We start from the raw sequence: 19590 nt of genomic DNA on the forward strand, positions 1-19590 counted from the left end.
TTGAGTTTTTTGAGATAGTTTTACCACGTAGTTCAAGTTAGCCTGGAACTTCTGCCTCTACTTCCAAGTGCTGGTTTGTACCAGTGTCGCAGACAATCAGTTCTTTGTCTTTTCAATAACTGTCTCTTGATACTTGTTCATTTTTCTCACCTTGATTGTACATTCTCTGGCTTCCTCTAGACACACACACCCACACATGCATACACACACACTCATGTATATATTTGCATGTTGCCTATGTGCTCATTATATTCCGTTGTAGTTCCTATTACTATAAGCACTTAGGGAAAAACCTTTTTTTGATGCCAACACAGTGTTAGGCACATAATCAGTATTTAGTAAATTTTTATTAGAATTCTGTTAATGTGGCTAAGAAAAGACTTTGGTGAAGGAAGGAACGTTTGAGCCTGTTCTTAAAGGGTGGGCAGATCCTCCCCACTTGGTTTTGAAAAAGAAATTCCAGGCTAAAGGAACAGTTTACACAAATGAAAAACACAGTGAAGAATATGCACCAATGAGTAGAAAAGCCTTCTACCAGGGGTGTGAGATAGTCACTAACAGGTGCCACTACTACAGTTATCTCAAGCCTGGCAACCAGACTGTTACTGTATTATATTGCCTGAGTGTTTCTTTGTTTTTTCTTTATACTTACCCCTTAGCATTTTAGTTATTTTCTTGTTATTATTGTGATTTTTCTGTTGTTTATTTCCTATATCAAAACTGATAATAAGACCCTGGGGAGATGGTTCAGTGCTTGCTCTCATGCCCAGAGATTGTTGATGCTACTGAGAAAGACAGACCAATATCAATCAACCTCTGGTTCCATTCGAGTCTCTGCATACATGCACACATGCACATATTTACACCATGCAAGCACGTGTGTGTGTGTGTGCGTACACACACACAAAGTAGATAATAGGGTTAGGGGACCAGTGAGATGGCTCAGCAGGGAAAGATGCTGGCCACCAAGCCTTTTAACCTGAGTTCCATCTCCAGGATCCACATGGTGAAAAATGTCTTTTCTGACGTCTACAGGTATATGCATGTGCAGCACACACACAAATAAATGTCATTAAAATGTTTTAAAATAGGAACTTGGAATGTAGCTTAGTTGCTGGACTAGTGCCTAGACTACACAAAAGCTCTGACTCCATCCCAGCATCGTATAACTACATATAGTAGCACGAGCCTGCAGTGCCACCCTAAATCCCAGCATTTGGGAAATGGAGGCAGGGGGATCAGTGCAAGACTACTTAGTCCAAATTGAGACCAGCCTAGACTACATGAAGCTGTCTCAAAAAGTGGGGAAGGTGCTAAATAATCATACATTTTTACTTCAGAGATTCCAAAGAATTTAGGATATATATGTATATATGCTTTTGAGGGCTTATTTTATGTACATTTTGCCTGCATGTATGTATCTGGTCCATGTACCTGGTGCCTACAGGGGTCAAAAGAGGGTGTTAGATCCCTTGAAACTGGAATTATGTGTGGTGGGTGGTGGTGGTAAGCTGCCATGTATGTGCTAGGAATGGAACCCAGGTTCTCTATAAGAGCAACAAATGCTCTTAGCTGCTGAACCATCCCTTCAGCCCCAACACACACACACACACACACACACACACACACACACACACACACACACACAGGAAAGGTGTTCTACAGTGTGGGTGGATGGGGAGGTAACAAATAATCAGTCCATATACAACACAGAAATTCTAGAATAACTGGATGATTTATAAATAAGCTCATATCTAAAATATGCCTCTGAAACTCACATGAGACAGTTATTTGAGCCCTGCTGACGATGTGGGATGTCTTGTTGTGATTAAATGTCTAGGGTCTCTGCTGTACTTTGGGGCAGGCTCCCTATCTTCTGTGTCTAGTGGCTTCCAACCAAGCTCAAAGTCAGGAAGAGGAGGTGTGGGCTTTTGGGCTGTGCCGCCCGGCAGCCCGATTGTGGTTGGCTGTCTCCTCCCCTTCCGCACCGGAGCTCTACACACTGTGCACTCTGGAATGACAGGCATTCCTGTGTGAAGAAAGTCGGTGTGAAGACATTTGTGAGAGCCGCGAGTGGCCGGGAGCCCAGGAGACAGGAAAGCAGAAACTCCAGCTCTCATGCCGTTTCCTGGCCGTTGGCAGTAACACAGGATTGCTGGTCCCTGTGTGGATTTGTCTTTTAAGAGAAGTTTGCTTTTGTCCGGGATAGTTTGCTGTCGTGGGATACATCTAAGACAATTATAATCATGGGGCAAGCTGATGTCTCCAGACCGGTAAATCCAGATGCAGTTGGTGAGTAATACGAACAGAGAAATAGACATCTTGGCAGGAACGAGTCAGGTTTACAGCCGAAGTCGCTGTCTCTTAGAAATTGGAATGCAAGACTTTGGCACATTTCTAAAAGTTTGGGAGAAATGAATGAAACCTTTTAAGTTGTTTCCACTCAAGTTTGTTTGCCCCTCACAGTCTTGTTTACCTGCTCTCTGGAGCCCTGTGTTTTAGATTATATTGTTAAGAGTTTCCATACTTGTTGATTCCCTGTCTATGTAGAAAATAAAAGTTACAGGAGCTGTTCCGTAGAGGTCAGAGGTACCTGCTGATATTTTGCAGGTTCGGGCAGTTGTTAAGTGTGTGATCTAGAAATAAAACTGCCAAATTATAAAAGCAAGAGCGTTTTAATACTGAGTTTGAGTTTTAGACTTGTTATATCTTTCCCAAGCCAGTCATAGGCTTTTTCTATTGTATCAGAGTTGCTCCTCAGAAGGCACTGTGCTGTGTGAACTACTGAAGTGTTACTGTCTGGGGCTAGCTCAGACCGGGCAGCTGGGATCTGTGAGTAGTGTGAGGTGCTGAGCTTGACCGTCATCCTGGCGGCACATTCTGCTACCTTTGTAGGGCTTTGTATTTGATGACGAGAGTAAATGGTTTAACAAAGAAGATTGGAAAAAGTCGAGTGGGAGAAAGCATTTAGGTTATTTCTGGACAAATGTGCTGTTTAGGAAAACAGGTTTATAGGTTAACTGGTTTAGGAAGCATCAGGAAGCCTCTTTAATCTGTTTTTCTGTTTTGGTTTGGTATTGGCTTTATTTTGTTTTCTCTTTGCTAAGAAATAAAAAGTCTAAGATGGACATGATGCATACTTTTAATCCCTGTATCAAGAAGGCAGAGGCAGATGATCTGTACAGTGAGTTCCAGGCTAGCCAGGGCTACTCAGTTGAGACCCTGTCTCAAGAACAAAACAAAATAAAACAAAACAAAATCTCAATAACATAAAGTGAAATGTGGCGGGGACTAAAGAAAAGCGTAGCAGTCTGGGGAAGCAGGTGCTGCTTCTCCCTTGTTGCAATTTAGTTTCTGATTTCCAGGGAAAGTTTTTCAGGGTTTCCTGAACCTGTGCACACGGATGACAAAGCGCGTACCCAGTCACAGACTGGAGTACTCCAGTTAGCTGATCCAGTTTCTTGCTTTATTTTGACCACTAGGCTGAGTCTTTATCAGTTCAGTACTTTATTGTTTAAGAAAGTGAAAGGCTTTATAGAAAAGGGTATACAGAAAAATGTAAGAAACCCTCTAGAACTACTTTGCAGCTTGGGAAAATAAGTTAAAACATAGGGGCTGCTGGATGGGGTATACGTTAGTAACCCCAGTACTTGGAGGCAGAAGCCAGAGGATCAGGAGCTCAAGTTTTAGGCCAGCCTAGGTTTTAAGAAACCCTGTCTCCCACACACAAAAATTTAATTAAGTAATTCTTAAAAATCAAAAAAACAAAGTAGAGATACCCTGTCTTAGAGTTTCCTCTTGCTATGAAGAGACGCCATGATCAGGGCAGCTCATGAGGAAATCATTCATTGGGGGTGTCAGCTTACTCTTTCAGAAGTGTAGTCCATTATCAGCATGACGGGGATCATGGCGGTGTGCAGGCAGACGTGGTGCTGAAACCGAGAATGCTACTACATCTCGCAGGCAACAGGAATTGGACTGATTGTCAGATTGAGGGAAGCTTGAGCAAAGGAGCCCTCAGAGCTCACCCCCACAGTGACACATTTCTTCCAACAAGGCCACACCTCCTAGTAGTGCCATTCCCTTTGGGGGCCATATTTTTTCAAACCACAACCCCTGCCTCCTTACCCTTCCAATGTTGCTTTTTTGCTCCTAGAATCAACCTTCTCCTATATGTGATAATTACCCACTTTTGCAGGGTCCACTTTTCCTATGATTGCTGCTCCATTGTTCTTCTCTAACAAATATAGTATGGTCTCAAGTAATGGCAGGCTTTTATCTATACTATGGAAGTGGAAAAAAGGGGGGGAACTGAGTTCTACCCAAGGTGCTCAAGAGCATACTCTAGATGGAGGGTGTTCATCTTAGCTGCACAAAACTCTGGGTTCAATCCCCAGCACCACATAAACTTGGGTGCAGCACACAGCTGTAATCCTAACATTCTGATGGAAGCAGGAGGATCAGGTCAAGGCTATTCTTAGCTACATACTGAGTGCCAGGCTTACCTGGGCAGCCTGAAACACTGTCTCAGGAACAAGAAGAAATCAGTTTTGCCACTATAACAAAAACAAAAAAATTTGGGGAGAATGGAAATGTAGTTTGGCATAAAGTACTTTCTAGTATGCATGAAACCCTGGATTAGATTTGATACTAATCGTGGCAAAAAAATTATTACATGGGGCTGGAGAGATGGCTCAGCAGTTAAGAGCACTGTTCTTTCTTCCCGAGGTCCTGAGTTCAATTCCCAGAACCACATGGTGGCTCACAACCATATGTAATGAGATCTGGTGCCCTCTTCTGGCCTGCAGGCAGACATACAGACATAATAAATAAATCTTTAAAAATATTACATATATAATAATAATCATAAATAAAATGTTTTAATTAAAAAATTAGCCAGGTGGTAGTGGCACATGCCTTTAATACCAGAAGAGACAGGCAGATCTCTGAGAGTTCGAGGCCAGCCTGGTCTACAGAGTAAGTTCCAGGATAGTTAGGGCTATGTAGATAGACTCTATCTGAAAACCAAACAAACAGAAATTTAAATTTTACTTGTATGGGTGTTTTGCCCTGCATGTCTATGCACCACATGTGCTTGGTGTCCACTGGGGCCAGAAGAGAGCACTGGGTCTCCCAAATCTGGAGATGCAGGTAGGTGGGAGCAGGAGTCAGACTTAGTCTTAGCTGCTGAGCTATCTCTCCAGTGTTTAGGAAATGTTTCAGTAGGCAACTGTTTAGAAGGCCACGCAAGATTCTTTAGAAGGATAAATATACTAAGATATGTAGACTGGTCTCAAACTCACAGAGATCCTCCTGCCTTTGCCTCCCAGTTGCTGAGATTAAAAGCATGCGCTACTACCGCCTGGATTTCTTTTTTCTTTAAAAAAGAAGCTCTGTGTGTGTGTGTGTGTGTGTGGTGTTGTGCATATGCATATATTCATGAATGCATGCTGGTGAGGCCTGAGGTAAATGTCGCTTACCTTCTCAGTCACTCTTCTGTTTTCATGTGTGTACATATATGTGTGTGTGTACATGTGTAGGCCATGTACTTTTGTGGAAGTCTGAGGACAACCCACCAGAGTCTGTTCTTTACTTCTACCCTGTGCCACCCATGAAGTAGACCTTCTACTTTGGTGACTAGAGTCTGAGCCCCACCCCACCCATTTTCCTTTTTTTTTTTTTTAAGAAAAGGTTTTATGTTGGGGTCTTAGTGGTACATGCTTTAAAACCTAGTAGTTAAGAGGCTGAAACAGGCAGATTTCTGTGAGTTCCATATCATAGGATCTGCATACTATTGGAGGCCAGTCAGAGGAACACAGTGACACTGTGGTGATTTGAATATTAATGACCCTTGTTGACTCATGTGTTTGAATACTTGCTCCTTAGGGACTGGCACTATTAAGAGGTGTGGTCTTGTTGGAGTAAGTGTGCCTTTCTTGGAGGAAGTATGTCACTAGGGGTGTGTTTGAGGTCTCAGAAGCTCAAGCCAGGCCTGGTGAGTCCCAGTCTCTTTATCCTGCCTTCTGATCTGGATATAGAACTCTCAACTACCTCTCCAGCACCATGTCTGCCTGTGTGCCACCACGCTTCCTACCATGATGACAGTGGACTATACCTCTGAACTGTAAGCCAGCCCAATTAAATGTTTTCCTTTATAAGAGCTGTCATGGTAGCCAGGCAGTGGTGGCACACACCTTTATCCCAGCCCCAGTGCTCAGGAAGCAGAGGCAGGTGAATCTCTGTGAGTTCAAGGCCAACCTGGCCTACAGACTGAGTTCCAAGACAGTCAAGGCTACACAGAGAAACCTGTCTCAACCAGAAAAACAAACAAACAGAGTTGCCATGCTCTTCTCAGCAATAGAAACTCTAAGTCAGAGAGACACCTTGTCTCAAAACAGACAAAAGACAAGGTCTCACTTTTGTAGCCCTGACTGGCTTTGAAATCCCAGCCTGACCTCAGAAAGCAGATGCCATCATACTGGTCTCCCCTGTACCCTTTAATAAAACATGTTTGAAAATGTGAGCTTGTGTATGTTTGTGTTTTGTGTGAATGCGATACATGCATGCCACAGTGCATGTGTGGTCAGAGGACAACTTTCAGGAGTCATTTCTTTTGCACTGAGGGTTCTGGGGGTTGAACTCAGGTTATTATGGCTGTCTGACAAATGCTTTTACATTATGAGCAGTTTCGCTGGCTATTCTATCTTATTTATTGAGACGGGATCTCTTCCTGAACCTGAGTAGACTATCTGGCTAATGGGCTCCAGGGTCCTATTGACTCCACCCCTGTTCCCTCAGTGCTGGGTTATAGATACAAGTTACCATGCTGTCTTTTACATGGGTGCTGGGAATCCAAACACAAACAGCCCCGCGCCCCCCCCCCCCCCCGTCAGCAGTCAGATGCCATTAAGTCTACTTGTCATGTTGCTGAGCTGTGACACAGTTGTCATTTTCTGTTTGGTGTGGGGCTTGTACCAGGCTAAGCAAGCACTCTGCCACTCAGCTGCACCCCAGCCTGCATCCTTCTTGCTGCAGTTGTGACTGAAAATACATTTTCCTGAGGCAGACTCAGGTCTGCCTGTACTTAAAAATGCAGAGACCTTATCTGTCTGTCCCTCCGTCCAGTGCATTCTAATTCCCGTGGGTCAAGGCTGTGTGAGATCTCCAGAAGTTGAAGACTTTCTCTGCACAAAGGCTACTTTGTTCATTAGTGAAACATTTTGTTTTCTCTAATTTTGTTGCACTTTTCTGAACTACTCCGTAAATCCCAAAATAAGCCTCTTTTACAGAACAAAAAATGTGTTAAGTACTGTGCAAAGTAACATAAATTATGCTGTTTACAAAGTTCTGAAGGCTGAGACAGGAGGATCATATTAAATTTCAGGCCAATCAGGGCTGGGGAGTGAGGCCCTATCTTAAAAAAAATAAAATAAAACAAAAAATCCAAAAAGGACCAAAAACATTGCCAAGCTAGCAAAGGTACTTGTTGCCCAAATCTGATGACCTGAGTTTGATCCTGGAACTCACTGGTAAGAGAGAACAAGCCAGCACTGGTGGCATACGCCTTTAATTCCAACATTCAGGAGGCAGAGGTAGGCGTATCTCTGTGAGTTCAGGGCCAGCCTGGTCTACAAAGTGAGTTCCAGGACTGCCAGAAGCCCTATTTTAGAAAACCAAAAAGTAAAAAAAAAATAAAAGTAGTAAAAAAAAGGCAGAGAGCAAACTCTTTCAGGTTTTCCTCTGACCTCCACACACGCCCTGGCATGTGCACATGCACGTAAGTTCATATCCAGTGAGTGTGGGGGGATGGATGACACGATCACTTACAACAAAAATACCCAAAAATTAACAATTAATAATTTTTGAAATTGATAAGGTACAAATGATAGACGTGAAATTAAAATAAACCCGGTAATTAGTTACTTATTACAAATCTAGTGAAGGAGTGTCGGAGACTTGCGTTCTGTTTTTTTCTGTTGCCTGACTATATTTAGCCTCCGTCATAGGTGAGTTAGAGCTGGTTGTAGGCCAGGTGTGATGCTACACATCTGTAAGACCAGGTACTTTGGAAGCTGAGATGAGAGTGAGCTCGAGGCCAGTCTGGGCAAGTGAAGCCTCTTCTCAAAATAAATGGAAAGAACGCTAGGGGTAGAGTTTACTGGTAGAGTGCTTCCCTGCCATGCAGGGGGCCTTGGTTTCAATCACTGGTACTACCAAATAGAAATATATAAAATTATACAGTCTTTGATCTAGGGTGTATTGTTTAATCCTATTATTTTCTTTATTTAGTTATGCATAGGTATAACTTACAAATAGTTAATGAATACCTGTAGATATAAAGTTTTAAAATGTATGGCTTGGTTTTGTTGTTTTGAGACAAGGTTTCTGCTATGAAGTCCAGGCTAGCCTTGGACTATGTACCTTAGGCTATTCCTCAAAGATACAGCTAACGGTGGACAGAAGTTTCTATCCTACCCAGTTCTGCAGCCGTTCAGTCCCAAAGAAACACACAGAGGCTTATATTAATTATAAACTGTTTGACCTATTGCTCAGGCTTTTTACTAACTAGCTCTTACAACTTAAATTAACCCATAATTCTTATCTGTGTTTAGCCTCGTGGCTTGGTACCTTTTCTCACTAAGGCACTCTTACCTTTCTTCTTCTGTGTCTGGCTTGTGACTGACTCTCTGCCCTTCTTCCCAGAATTCTTAGTCTGGTTGTCCCACCTATACTTCCTACCTGGCTACTGGTCAATCATCATTTTATTAAATCAATATGAGTGACAAATCTTTACAGTGTACAAGAGCATTATCCCACAGCAGCTAACCTCCTTCTTCAGTCTTTGAAGTGTTTGAATTATAAGCATGTATCATCATGGCCAACTTCTATTGTGTGGGTTTTTTTTTAAATTATTTTATGTGCATTTATGCCATGGGTGTCGAGTCCCCTGGAACTGGAATTGCAGATAGTTGTGAGCTGCCATGTGGTTGCTGGGAATTGAACCTGGGTCCTCTGGAAGAGCAACTAGTGCTCTTAACTGATAACCCAGCTCTTCAGCCCCTCTAGTGTTTTTTTTATTTAATTTATTACTTTATTTTAGGTATTTAGTTATTTTGGGGCAGGGAGCATCCTTTATGCCATGGCATGTGTGTGGAGGTCAGTTTGAAGGAGTAGGCTCTCTTCCCACCACAGGTTCCGAGAATGAATTCATCCCTTAAGGCTTGCACAGCCAATTCCTTCTTCTGCTGACTATCCTGACAGCCTGTCTTTGCTTAAAAATAAATGTGTGTATGTGTGTGTGCTCACACATGCGAATGCACACCTTCAGTCCCTGCACTCAGGAAGCAGAGGCAGGTTGATCTCTGAGTTGAGTTCAAGGCCTGCCTGGTCTACAAAGCAAGTTTTAGGACAGCCAAGAGCTACACAGAGAAATCCTGTCTTCCAAAACAAAACAAATAAACAAACAAACAAACAAACAAAAAACACCGCTGGTCATTGGTGGCACATACTTTTAATCCCAGCACTTGGGAGGCAGAGGCAGATGAATCTCTGTGAGTTCCAGACCAACCTGCTCTACATAGCAAGTTCCAGGGCAGGTAGGGCTGCATGTGTGACCTTGTCTACAGGAAAAAAGAAAAGAAAAGGGACCAGAGAAATGGTTAAGGGCACTTGCTGCTCTTCCTGAGGACCCAGGTTTGATTCCCAGCACCCATATTGTAGCTACTAGTCATCTATGAGTCTAGTTCCAGGAGAATCCAATGCCGTCTTTTGGCTTCTTCAGGTACAGAGCATGCATATCATGTACAGATAAATATACAGGCAAAACATTCATACACATCAACTAAAATAAAAGTAATAAAAAAGGGGGCTGGAGAGATGGCTCAGAGGTTAAGAGCATTGCCTGCTCTTCCGAAGGTTCTGAGTTCAATTCCCAGCAACCACATGGTGGCTCACAACCATCTGTAATGGAGTCTGGTGCCCTCTTCTGGCCTGCAGGCATACATGTAGACAGAATATTGTATACATAATAAATAAATAAATAAAATTTTTTTAAGAAAGTAAAAAATAAAGTGAATGGCTTCTGGGCAATGATTCTCCGGCCTCCATGCATACCTACATAAACAAATAACAAAATAAACCTTCTTTAGATACATGAATAAAGACATGTTAAAGTATCACTGGCCATTTGAATGACTTATAACTGGATGACAAATTAGTTTGTAAAAAGAATTTAATTTGAATCTAACTTCATAATTTAGACCTTTTAAATTGAAAATTTAATTTAGACCTTTTAAATTAAAAACTTATTTATTTATGTGTGTCTATGTGCACATGTACATTGTGCCTGTGACGGTCAGAAGACAACTTACCGAAGTCTATGATCTCCTACCATGTGGGTCTCAGGGATCAAACTCAGGTCGTCAGCCTTATCAGCAAGTGCCTATACCTGCTAAACAATCTTTTCCTCCCCTTTATAAAATTTGATATTATATAGAACTTGAGATTAATAACCTATGTAGGTAGTTGTGAAAACAAGAATTATATAATGTTATATATATTACATTTTGGTGTGTGTTTTGTTGTTGCTGTTTAGTTTTTGTTTTTTGAGATATGGTTTCATATACCCCAGGTGACCTTGGATGTTTGGTCTTACTTTGGCCTCTCAAATGCTGGGATTACAGATGTGTATTACCTTGCCCTCTGTCAACTGTATGCTGCAAGCCTTTGTTATTAAATGAAACAGATGTAAGAAGTTATAATAAGATACAATAAGATTACAGATTTAAAATTAAAATAAAAAGTAGATCTGGGGGAGAGGGAGGAACTGGGAGGAATGGAGGAAGGCAAAACTGCAGTTAGCATGTAATGTTTGTGAAAAGAATAAATATAAAAAATGAAAATAAAAAGCAGCATGATCAAAAAAAGGGCCACAGACTTTGAAGTTAGAGAGATTTCAATGTATATCCCCATTTTGTCACAAATTAGAATTTTTTAATTTTTATATGTATGGGTGTTTCTGTTTTGTTTTAAAGATTTATTTATTTCTTACGTATCCCTGCTGGCCAGAAGAGGGCGCCAGATCATGGTTGTGAGCCATCATGTGGTTGCTGGGAATTGAAATCAGGACCTCTGGAAGAGCACACAGTACTCTTAACCCCTGAGCCATCTCTCTAGTCCATGTATGGTTGTTTTGTCTGCATGTACCTTGTGTGTGTCTGGTACCCAAGCCAAGGAGAGGGCATCAGAGCCCCTGGGACTAGAGATACAGAGAGTTGTGAGCCACCATGTGGGTGCTGGGAATCAAACCTGGGTCCTCTGGAGGAACAGCCAGTGCTCTTAACCTCTGAGCCAACTCTCTAGCCCTGTCACACATTTGTAAAATGCTAAAATTAAACAAAGTAAGGCATAGGTGTAGCTTAGTGATAGGCCACTTAACTAGCAAGCTCAGAGCCCTAGGTTTATTCAATACAACAGAAGAAAAAAGAAAGAACTAAAAGGTAGTATATGCCTGTAATCCTGCTACTTGGAAGGTTGAGGCAAAAGATTCAGGAGTTCAAGGTCAATATCAGCCACTTGAGACCCTGTCTCCAAAAGCCATTTGAATGAAAAAACAAAACCAAAAACGTACAACTGAAAATATCTTCAGAAACAAATTTCTCCTTGATGAAAACAGAATTGCAGAAAGAAAGAGTTCATAAATGATATATAGAAAATACAACAGTATTGTTTGTTAAAACAATAAAATATTTTCTATGGTTTATTGTTACTTGTATTTAGAAGTGAAATATGTGACACTAGCCCAGAAGTTAAAGTTAAATAAGAGTCTTTCATTGTTCAGGAAGCAATAAAGGTCTAAATCCACGTAGATTAATAAGTCAGGGATGTAGAAGACAAGACAAATACAAACAACAGAAATAAAGCCATACTGACAGTGGAAATCTCAAATGTAGGTGGACTAAGTACTCCAGCTAGAGACGGCTGACTAGGTATGGCACTGTGCCCCTGTGATACCAGTGCTTGAGAAGTTGAGCAGAGGAACACGAGTTTGAAGCCAGCCTAGACCTTGTTTTGAGGGAGCAAAAAGTCAGTTATCAAATGAAATAGGAAACTAAAATTGAGGTAAAAGTATTTCTACAATGTATAGGAATTTTCTTCTTAATAAAAATGGGTCCATTCAGGAGGAAATCATCTCGGCTAGAGAGATGGCTTCATGTTAAGTAAGTGCACTGCTCTGCAGAAGATCCAAATTTGGTTCTAAGCATTCACAGGGAGTGGCTCACAACCTCCTATTACTCCAGCTCCAGGGGATCTGATACCTTCCTCTGGGCTCTACAGGTACCTACATAAGCACATATGCACACACACATACACATAATTTTTATTTATTTATTTATTTATTTATTATGTATACAGTGTTCTGTCTAAGTGCTTGCTGGCCAGAAGAGGGCACCAGATCTCATTACAGATGGCTGTGAGCCACCATGTGGTTGCTGGGAATTGAACTCAGGACCTCTGGAAGAGCAGCCAGTGCTCTTAACCTCTGAGCCATCTCTCCAGCCCCACATACACATAATTTTAAAATCTATTAAAGGGGTGAAAAATAGCTCAGTGGTAAAGAGGACCAGGATTAGATCCCAGCTCCCACACAAGAGCTCACAACTGTTGCCACTTCAGTCACCTGGGAGCCAACTCTTTCTAGGCCCCCCAGGCACCAGGCAAACCATGATGCAAACATTTACGAAGACAAAATACCCTTCCATTCCTTTAAATCTAAGGTAATATTAATTTCTTTAAAACATTTGTTTTTTGAGACACCTTTAATCCCAGCACTTGGAAGTAGAGGCAGGTGGATCTCTATGAGTTCAAAGCCAGCCTGGGTTACAGGAGTTCCAGGACAGCCAGAACTGTTACACAGAAACCCTGTCTCAAAAAACCAAAAAGAAAAAAACATTAAAGAAGAAAACATAACTAAATTTACAATTATCCAACGGACCTTGTCACACAGAAAAGCAACCAATTAATTTCATAGCTGAAGATGTCACAGTGCCTCTCCCAACAGTTGTTGGAAAAAGCAGACAGCACACCAGTCAGGGTGTTAATGATTGTGTAACACAGTGAACCAACTTGACCTGATTGGCATATTTGGAACACTGCACTACACCCAACCACGTCACAATGTACATCGTTCTAGGTTTGTCTGTTTTGAGACAAGGCTTGCATATACATAGCCCATGCTGTCCTTAAATTTGTAATCCTCTAGCCTCAATCCCCATAGTGACAGTACTGGGATCATAAGTGTGAGCCACTGGGTCCTGCTCATGATGCACTTGTTTATCACTTTAATTTTTTTAATATTTATTTATTTATTATGTATACAATATTCTGTCTACATGTATGCCTGCAGGCCAGAAGAGGGTACCCGACCTCATTACAGATGGTTGTGAGCCACCATGTAGTTGCTGGGAATTGAACTCAGGACCTTTGGAAAAGCAGGCAATGCTCTTAACCGCTGAGCCATCTCTCTCGCTGCTTATTACTTGGTTTATTGTTAAGTGTGCGGTATATTTTGGGAGGCAGTTAGTCCGTTCTCTCTTCTGTGAGAGAACTCAGGTCATCAGGCTTGCTCAGTAGGCTTTTACCCATAGAACCATCTCTCTGGCTTTTTTACTTTTGAGTTAGGATCTCACTATAGTTCTGTGTCCTGGAGCTCACTCTGTGGCCCAGGCTGGTCTTGAACTTCAAGTAATCCTCCTGTCCAAACCTCCCAAATGCTGAGGTTGCAGGTATGCACCAAGTGTTTGGTATAGTAATATATACTGCTGTGTATCTGAAACGTAGTGTAAGTGTGGTTAGAAGCAGCAGAAGCAGGCAGATCTCTGAGTTTCAGATAAGCTTGATCTACGTCAGTGGTTCTCAACCTTCCTAATGCTTTGGTCCTTTAGTACAGTTCCTCCTGTTGTGGTGACCCCGGCTATAAAATTATTTCTGTTGTTACTTCATGGCTGTAATTTTGGTACTGTTATGAATTGTAATGGAGATACCAGTGTTTTCCAATAGTCTTAGATGGACCCTGTGCAAGAGTTGTTTGACCAACCCCTCTAAAGGGATTGAGACCCATAGGTTGAGAACCACTGGTTCACATAGGTCCTCAACTACAGGGCAATCAGCCCTACACAGAGAGACCCTGTTTCAAAAAACAAGCAAAACCGCCAAACGAACAAGCCTATGCTTCCTTTTGATTTGAACTGTATGTGAGTGAGATGGGACACAGAGGCAGGGGGATCTCACTACCCCACGGGACAGGCTTGGTGAGCAGAGCACTGTGACATGGGATCTTCAGCTTCCTCAACAAAGGCGTCAAGTTTGAGTCAGAACATGTCTGCCTCTGTCTCTTATAACATATGTGAGATTTCCAGATAAGAATCTGGGGCTGGGGTAACAAACTGGGTGGACCTGAGACCCCTGAATATTTGCAGTTTTTCTTTTCTCAGCTGTATGCAGGGCCTAGGGCCAGTGCCACACTCACCTAAGAGCTTGAGACAGCCCTGCCCTTGTTTTTGAGACAGCCCTGCTCATTGAGCTGTCCTGGAACTTTTGATCCTCCTGCTTTTGCCTCTTGGGTGCTAAGATTATAGGCGGATACCATCACACCTAGCTGGAGAGTTTTTGAAAGGATTTATGGTGCCACTTCCTGGGGATCCTGTATATTATAAAAGCAGTTGGACTGATTCTAAATATTTGGACAGATGTGAGTCACTGAAATAATATGCAGTTTGTCACTGAGAGTAGGGAGGGGAGAGGGGAAGAGGAAGAATAGAAATAGGAGGGAAGCCGGGTGTGGCTTGCACCTGTAATCCTGCATTTGAAGGGAAGACCATGGAGGACCAGTTCATGATCATCCTTAGCTACAAATGAATTCAAAGCCAGCCTGGGTAACTTAAGACCCTGTCACATAAAACAAGCAAAAATAAGAATACAAAGATAGACAGATGAGTAGGTAAATATTAATATGGATGAATTGGAAAACTTAAAGTGCAGGAATGGGTGTGACCTTGCCCACTGTATGAAGCAAGGTTCTGGTCTCCTAAAACATTTGACAAAACTCGGTACATATGAAGAGAAAAGCAAAGAAAACACTTTCTACTGGGCGGTGGTGGCGCAGAAGCAGGTGGATCTCTGTGAGTTAAAGACCAGCCTGGTCTACAGAGTGAATTCCAGGGCAGTCAGGACTACACAGAGAAACCCTGTCTTGGGGAGGGAAGGTGGGTGTAATTGAAAAATAACAATAACACAAACATTCACTGTTAAAAAGGAGATCATTTTTTTCTAGTAAATGTGTTAAACTCTTCCTGCCCCCAAACATTGTTTGCTTCCAATATGAAATATTTTACAAATGTGTGGATTGATGCATTCTGTGAAGTAGCGACTGCACCTTAATCCCAGGAGTGAGTCCACAGAGCTTTTTCTTTCCTCTAGACTTCTCCCGAGAACTCTGGGACAGGAGGTGGAGTGCAAGGCTGCATTGTGTTGCTTTCCTGCTTTTTCTGTTGCCTTCCTGCCCCGCCCCTTGGCTGCTACTCTCTTTACCATTAAAGCCCTGCATGTGTTGTCATCACGAGGCCCTCAGGACCTTTGATCTCAGTCCTGAACTTGTAGCGTGTTTTCTGTGTTTTGTGTCAATGCCTTTAATATCAGGACTTTCTCTAAATAATAAGATGATGGCAGAGCAGAATCTCCCCTCTACTCTCCTCTAATTCCCTCCATTTCAAAGCATCTTCTCTCTATTGTCCCTTCCCCACCTCAGTCTCCACCCAGTCTTCCAGTTATTCAGAGCCCTTTTTGTGAGGGGAGAAAATCTGATAAACAGATCCAAGGTGTCAATTCTTGATGAAGTGCCCTTCCCCGAACTGCTTAAATCCTGAAAACTGCTGGGAGGGGGTAATAAATTATTTAACAGTGACTCGTTAGTAGTGGAATTCCCTGCTTCAGGAACACAGAACTCAGAGGATGACTGCATTGTGTGTGCTAAAGATGTAGACCTAGGGGTCCTCATCATCATACTGAATTTTTCTCTTAAATGAAAAATGATTTCTATGGGGATCTAAGTTTTGAGTTTGGGCTTTTGCTGTCCATGTGGTGTCCAGAGTGTGGACTGTCTGCATGATTGTTTATCATTGCTCCATCCTTTCCAATGGGCACAGGAAGAGAGGGGACATTTTTAGAGGTTATACAGGAATAATAAATTGGTTCTTTCTTCCCGTCCTCCTCCATGTACAGAAGAAGCAGAGCAGCCCTCTGGAGACCCAGACATGGTCATGGGCAATGTGGAAGCAGGAGACACAACACCTCCCACCAAAAGAAAAAGCAAGTTCTCAGGTTTTGGCAAGATCTTCAAGCCATGGAAATGGAGGAAAAAAAAAAGTAGTGATAAATTTAAAGAGACGTCAGAAGGTGAGTGCTAAGATTTAGATGTGTGTTCTAACGAGTGAGGGCGGAGTTCTTGCCTGGGCTCTTCTCTGTTAGTACAGAGGACCTGATGTACTTTTGTTCTCCTGAAGTCCCTGCAGAGGAGAGGATCAGAAATCCAAGGACCAGAGCCCAAGGTCATTCTTAGTCATAAACTGAATTTCAGGCCAACTTTGGCACTAACCATGGTTTCAAGACCTTGTCTCAAAAAATAAAAATAAATATGACTTCTAACTTAAGAGTTCCCTGTTTGTACTGAGGATGTAACTGAGCAAGTAAAGAAAACGCTTGATGCAAACATGAGGGCCTGAGTTAGATAAAGCCAGATTCATCACACATGCTATTGTAAGCCAGTGCTTCTGTGGGGAGATGAAAGGCCGAGACAGAGAGTTGCCAGGAACCCGAGGCCAGCTGGCATGCAGTGGGAAAAGAGCAAGCAAACCCAAGAGGCCATCTCAGTCAACCAAAGTAGTGAGAACTGATGCTGGAGGTTGACCTCTGACATTCACACGCATATCATGTCATGCTTATGCCCAAGTGTGCTTGCACACATATATATACAAATTGTACACACACATAAAAAAAGAATAATTGTCTGATTTAGCTGGGTTTGTGGTACAGGCTGTAATCCCAGCACTTGGAAGGTGGAGGCAGGAGGATCAAGAATTTAAGGTTATCCTTGGCCAGGCAGAAAATTCAAAGTCAGTCTGGGTTATCTGAGGCAAACAATTAACAACAAAAGGAGGGGAAGTTCTATTATATAATTAATAGTTGATTAATTTCGCAGACAGTCTCGTGTATCAGGGTGTCCTTGTACCCTTTATAGAGCAAGGGTTATCTTGGAATTGTGTTCTCCTGTCTCTACCTCCTGAGCACTAGGACTACAGGTATGTGCTATACATCTAATTTATAGGATGCTGGAGATGAACCCAGGGCTCTGGGCTTGAAGGCACATATGTCACCAGCTGAGTTTCCTGTTTCAGAAATACCAGGCTTTTTCATCTTTCCCTAAACTTACATAACCTCCTACTCGGAGAATTCATTCTTTTAGATTTAGACCGATGAGTGTTCCTCACTGAGCCTTTGCTTTCATTTGCATTGTGTATTGAGGATTAAATCTATGAACCTAAGGAATGGTACATACGAGACTAGGCAAGTGTGCTACACTGACCTACAACCCCAGCCATCTTTATTTTTTCTTTTTTAATGCAGGGTCTCGTCTGACCTGCTATTTTCTTTCTTGCCTAGGATGGCCTCATTTGTAGCACTCACCCTGCCTCGGCCTCCCAAGTGCTATGGTGGGCCATGGTGTCCAGTTGTTTTAGCCTTCAGTGTGTTTGTTGGGTCAGATCACAGCTCAAGGGGAGGTCTAATACAATTTGCCAAGTCTGTTCTCTCCTTCCACCCTGTGGGTTCCACGAATCAAACTCCATCCATCAGGCTTGGCAACGAGTACCTTTACCCACTGAGCCCTCTTGCCATTTTTTATTTTGATGCAGGTTCTTACTAGATTGCACAGACTGCCTTAAATTAACCATGATAATCCTCCTGCCTCAGCCTTTGGAATAACTGAAATTTACAGGTCTGTTTCATCAAGCCTGGCTTACACTTATATTCTGTAGCCTCCTTCCAAGGTTTGTATTTTGATGGGATTGATTCTGTTCAGTAAAGACAGACTTCATGTTGCACACCTGTTATCTTAGTATGTGAGAGGCAGGAACATGAGGGTTGCCATGAGTAGGGGACTAGCCTGGGCTACATAGTGAGTTCTAGGCCAGTCAGAGCTGCATTGTAAGACCCCCCAAAAAAAATAAATGTGAAAATAAAAGGGCCGGATGGGAATATGCAGACTGGCGCACCTGTACTGTAGCAGATCTAAGGTGCTTCTTTCGCTTAGCGCGTGTCTCAGCAGCATGACTTATCTGTAAACCTTATTATTGAAGCCCTGATTAAGCCAAAGACATGTGAATATGACTTCTTTGGAGAATGACACTGTCCCAGTGCAAATAATAAATAAATTTAGATGCTTTGTTGTTTGGTTTTGTATCTAGTTCTAAGTGTGGAACCCAGGGCCTTGAACATGCTAGGCAATCACTGCTTTTGCTCTCTCAACCCTGCAATTTTGCTTTGTTTTGGTCAGAATCTTGCCATGTCCTAGCTGGCCAAGTACTGTGTAGCATAGACTGGCCTCAAACTCAGCAGTATTCATCATCATGTTCCTCTCAAGTGATGATTTTTGTTTTGTTTGAAGCAGTCTTGTGTAGCCCATGCTAGTCTAGAACTTGCTATGTATCTGAGGCTATCCTAGAACTGATCCTCCTGCTCCCACCTCCCAAGTGCTAGGATTACAGACATATGGTACCATTCTCAGCTACGTTTTTTTAATGTAAAGGTAGTTTTCCTGTCCTCTTTTCCCTTAAGAATACAAAGAAATGTGAACCACTTTATTCTTTTATACTTATAATGCTAAGAGTTATGTTGACCTTCCAACTGCCACATTTCTGAGTTGTGTTTTCCAATTTAATGTTAGTTTTAGAGCGAAAAATATCTATGCGAAAACCAAGAGAAGAGCTGGTTAAAAGAGGGGTTCTGTTGGAAGACCCTGAGCAGGGTGAGTTCCAGACAATCAGCATATGCCTGTCTCTGTACATGTGGTCTTTGGCTGGGTCTCACTAGGGATTGGAATTCTCTGCTTTGCTTTATTCTTTCTGTAGATATGGTGGAGGAACACTTGAAAAAATGATTGCCTATTTCTTCCCAGGTGTCTGCTTCACTCTTAAGCTGAGACATAGGATGATTGGTGAAGGGTCCTGGGAGCAAAAATTCCATGTGTCTTCCTCCAACTTGTCACCTACCATGGTGACAATTACTTCAGATTGCCTGTTGGTGTTTTGACCAAATTGCTTCCAAGCTCATCTTACGGTGATCACTCACTGAGGTTTCCATGCCCACTGCTCGTTAGTGATGCTGAGGCGGTCTTGTATGGCTGTTCTGCAGCAATGGATTATAAATAGTACTGTACCTTGATTTATTCAATTTCTCTTCAGTTTCATATGCGGAACAATCACTACTTTTGCAGAATTCCCATCTTGCTCCCTTCCTCTCTTAAAAATAAGGAAATGG

At 42.3% G+C, this 19590-nt stretch overlaps 1 protein-coding gene across 4 annotated transcripts in view; it reads left to right on the forward strand.

Moving 5' to 3' along the window:
- Positions 1-19590, forward strand: part of Phactr4 (phosphatase and actin regulator 4) — an 80879-nt gene that overhangs the window by 23626 nt on the left and 37663 nt on the right. For 2 of the 4 annotated variants that reach the window (XM_087904533.1, XM_087904534.1), the window contains exons 3-4: positions 16279-16452; positions 18998-19078. In XM_087904533.1, coding sequence (XP_087760659.1) covers positions 16279-16452; positions 18998-19078 — 255 coding nt within the window. Of the gene's footprint in view, positions 1-2036; positions 2293-16278; positions 16453-18997; positions 19079-19590 lie in introns of those variants that run through there. The other 2 variants (XM_087904532.1, XM_087904535.1) reach the window with 2 other exon arrangements.

The sequence above is a fragment of the Myodes glareolus genome, chromosome 3 (assembly GCF_982192425.1).
Source record: "Myodes glareolus chromosome 3, mMyoGla1.1, whole genome shotgun sequence".
Taxonomy (NCBI): Eukaryota; Metazoa; Chordata; class Mammalia; order Rodentia; family Cricetidae; genus Myodes; species Myodes glareolus.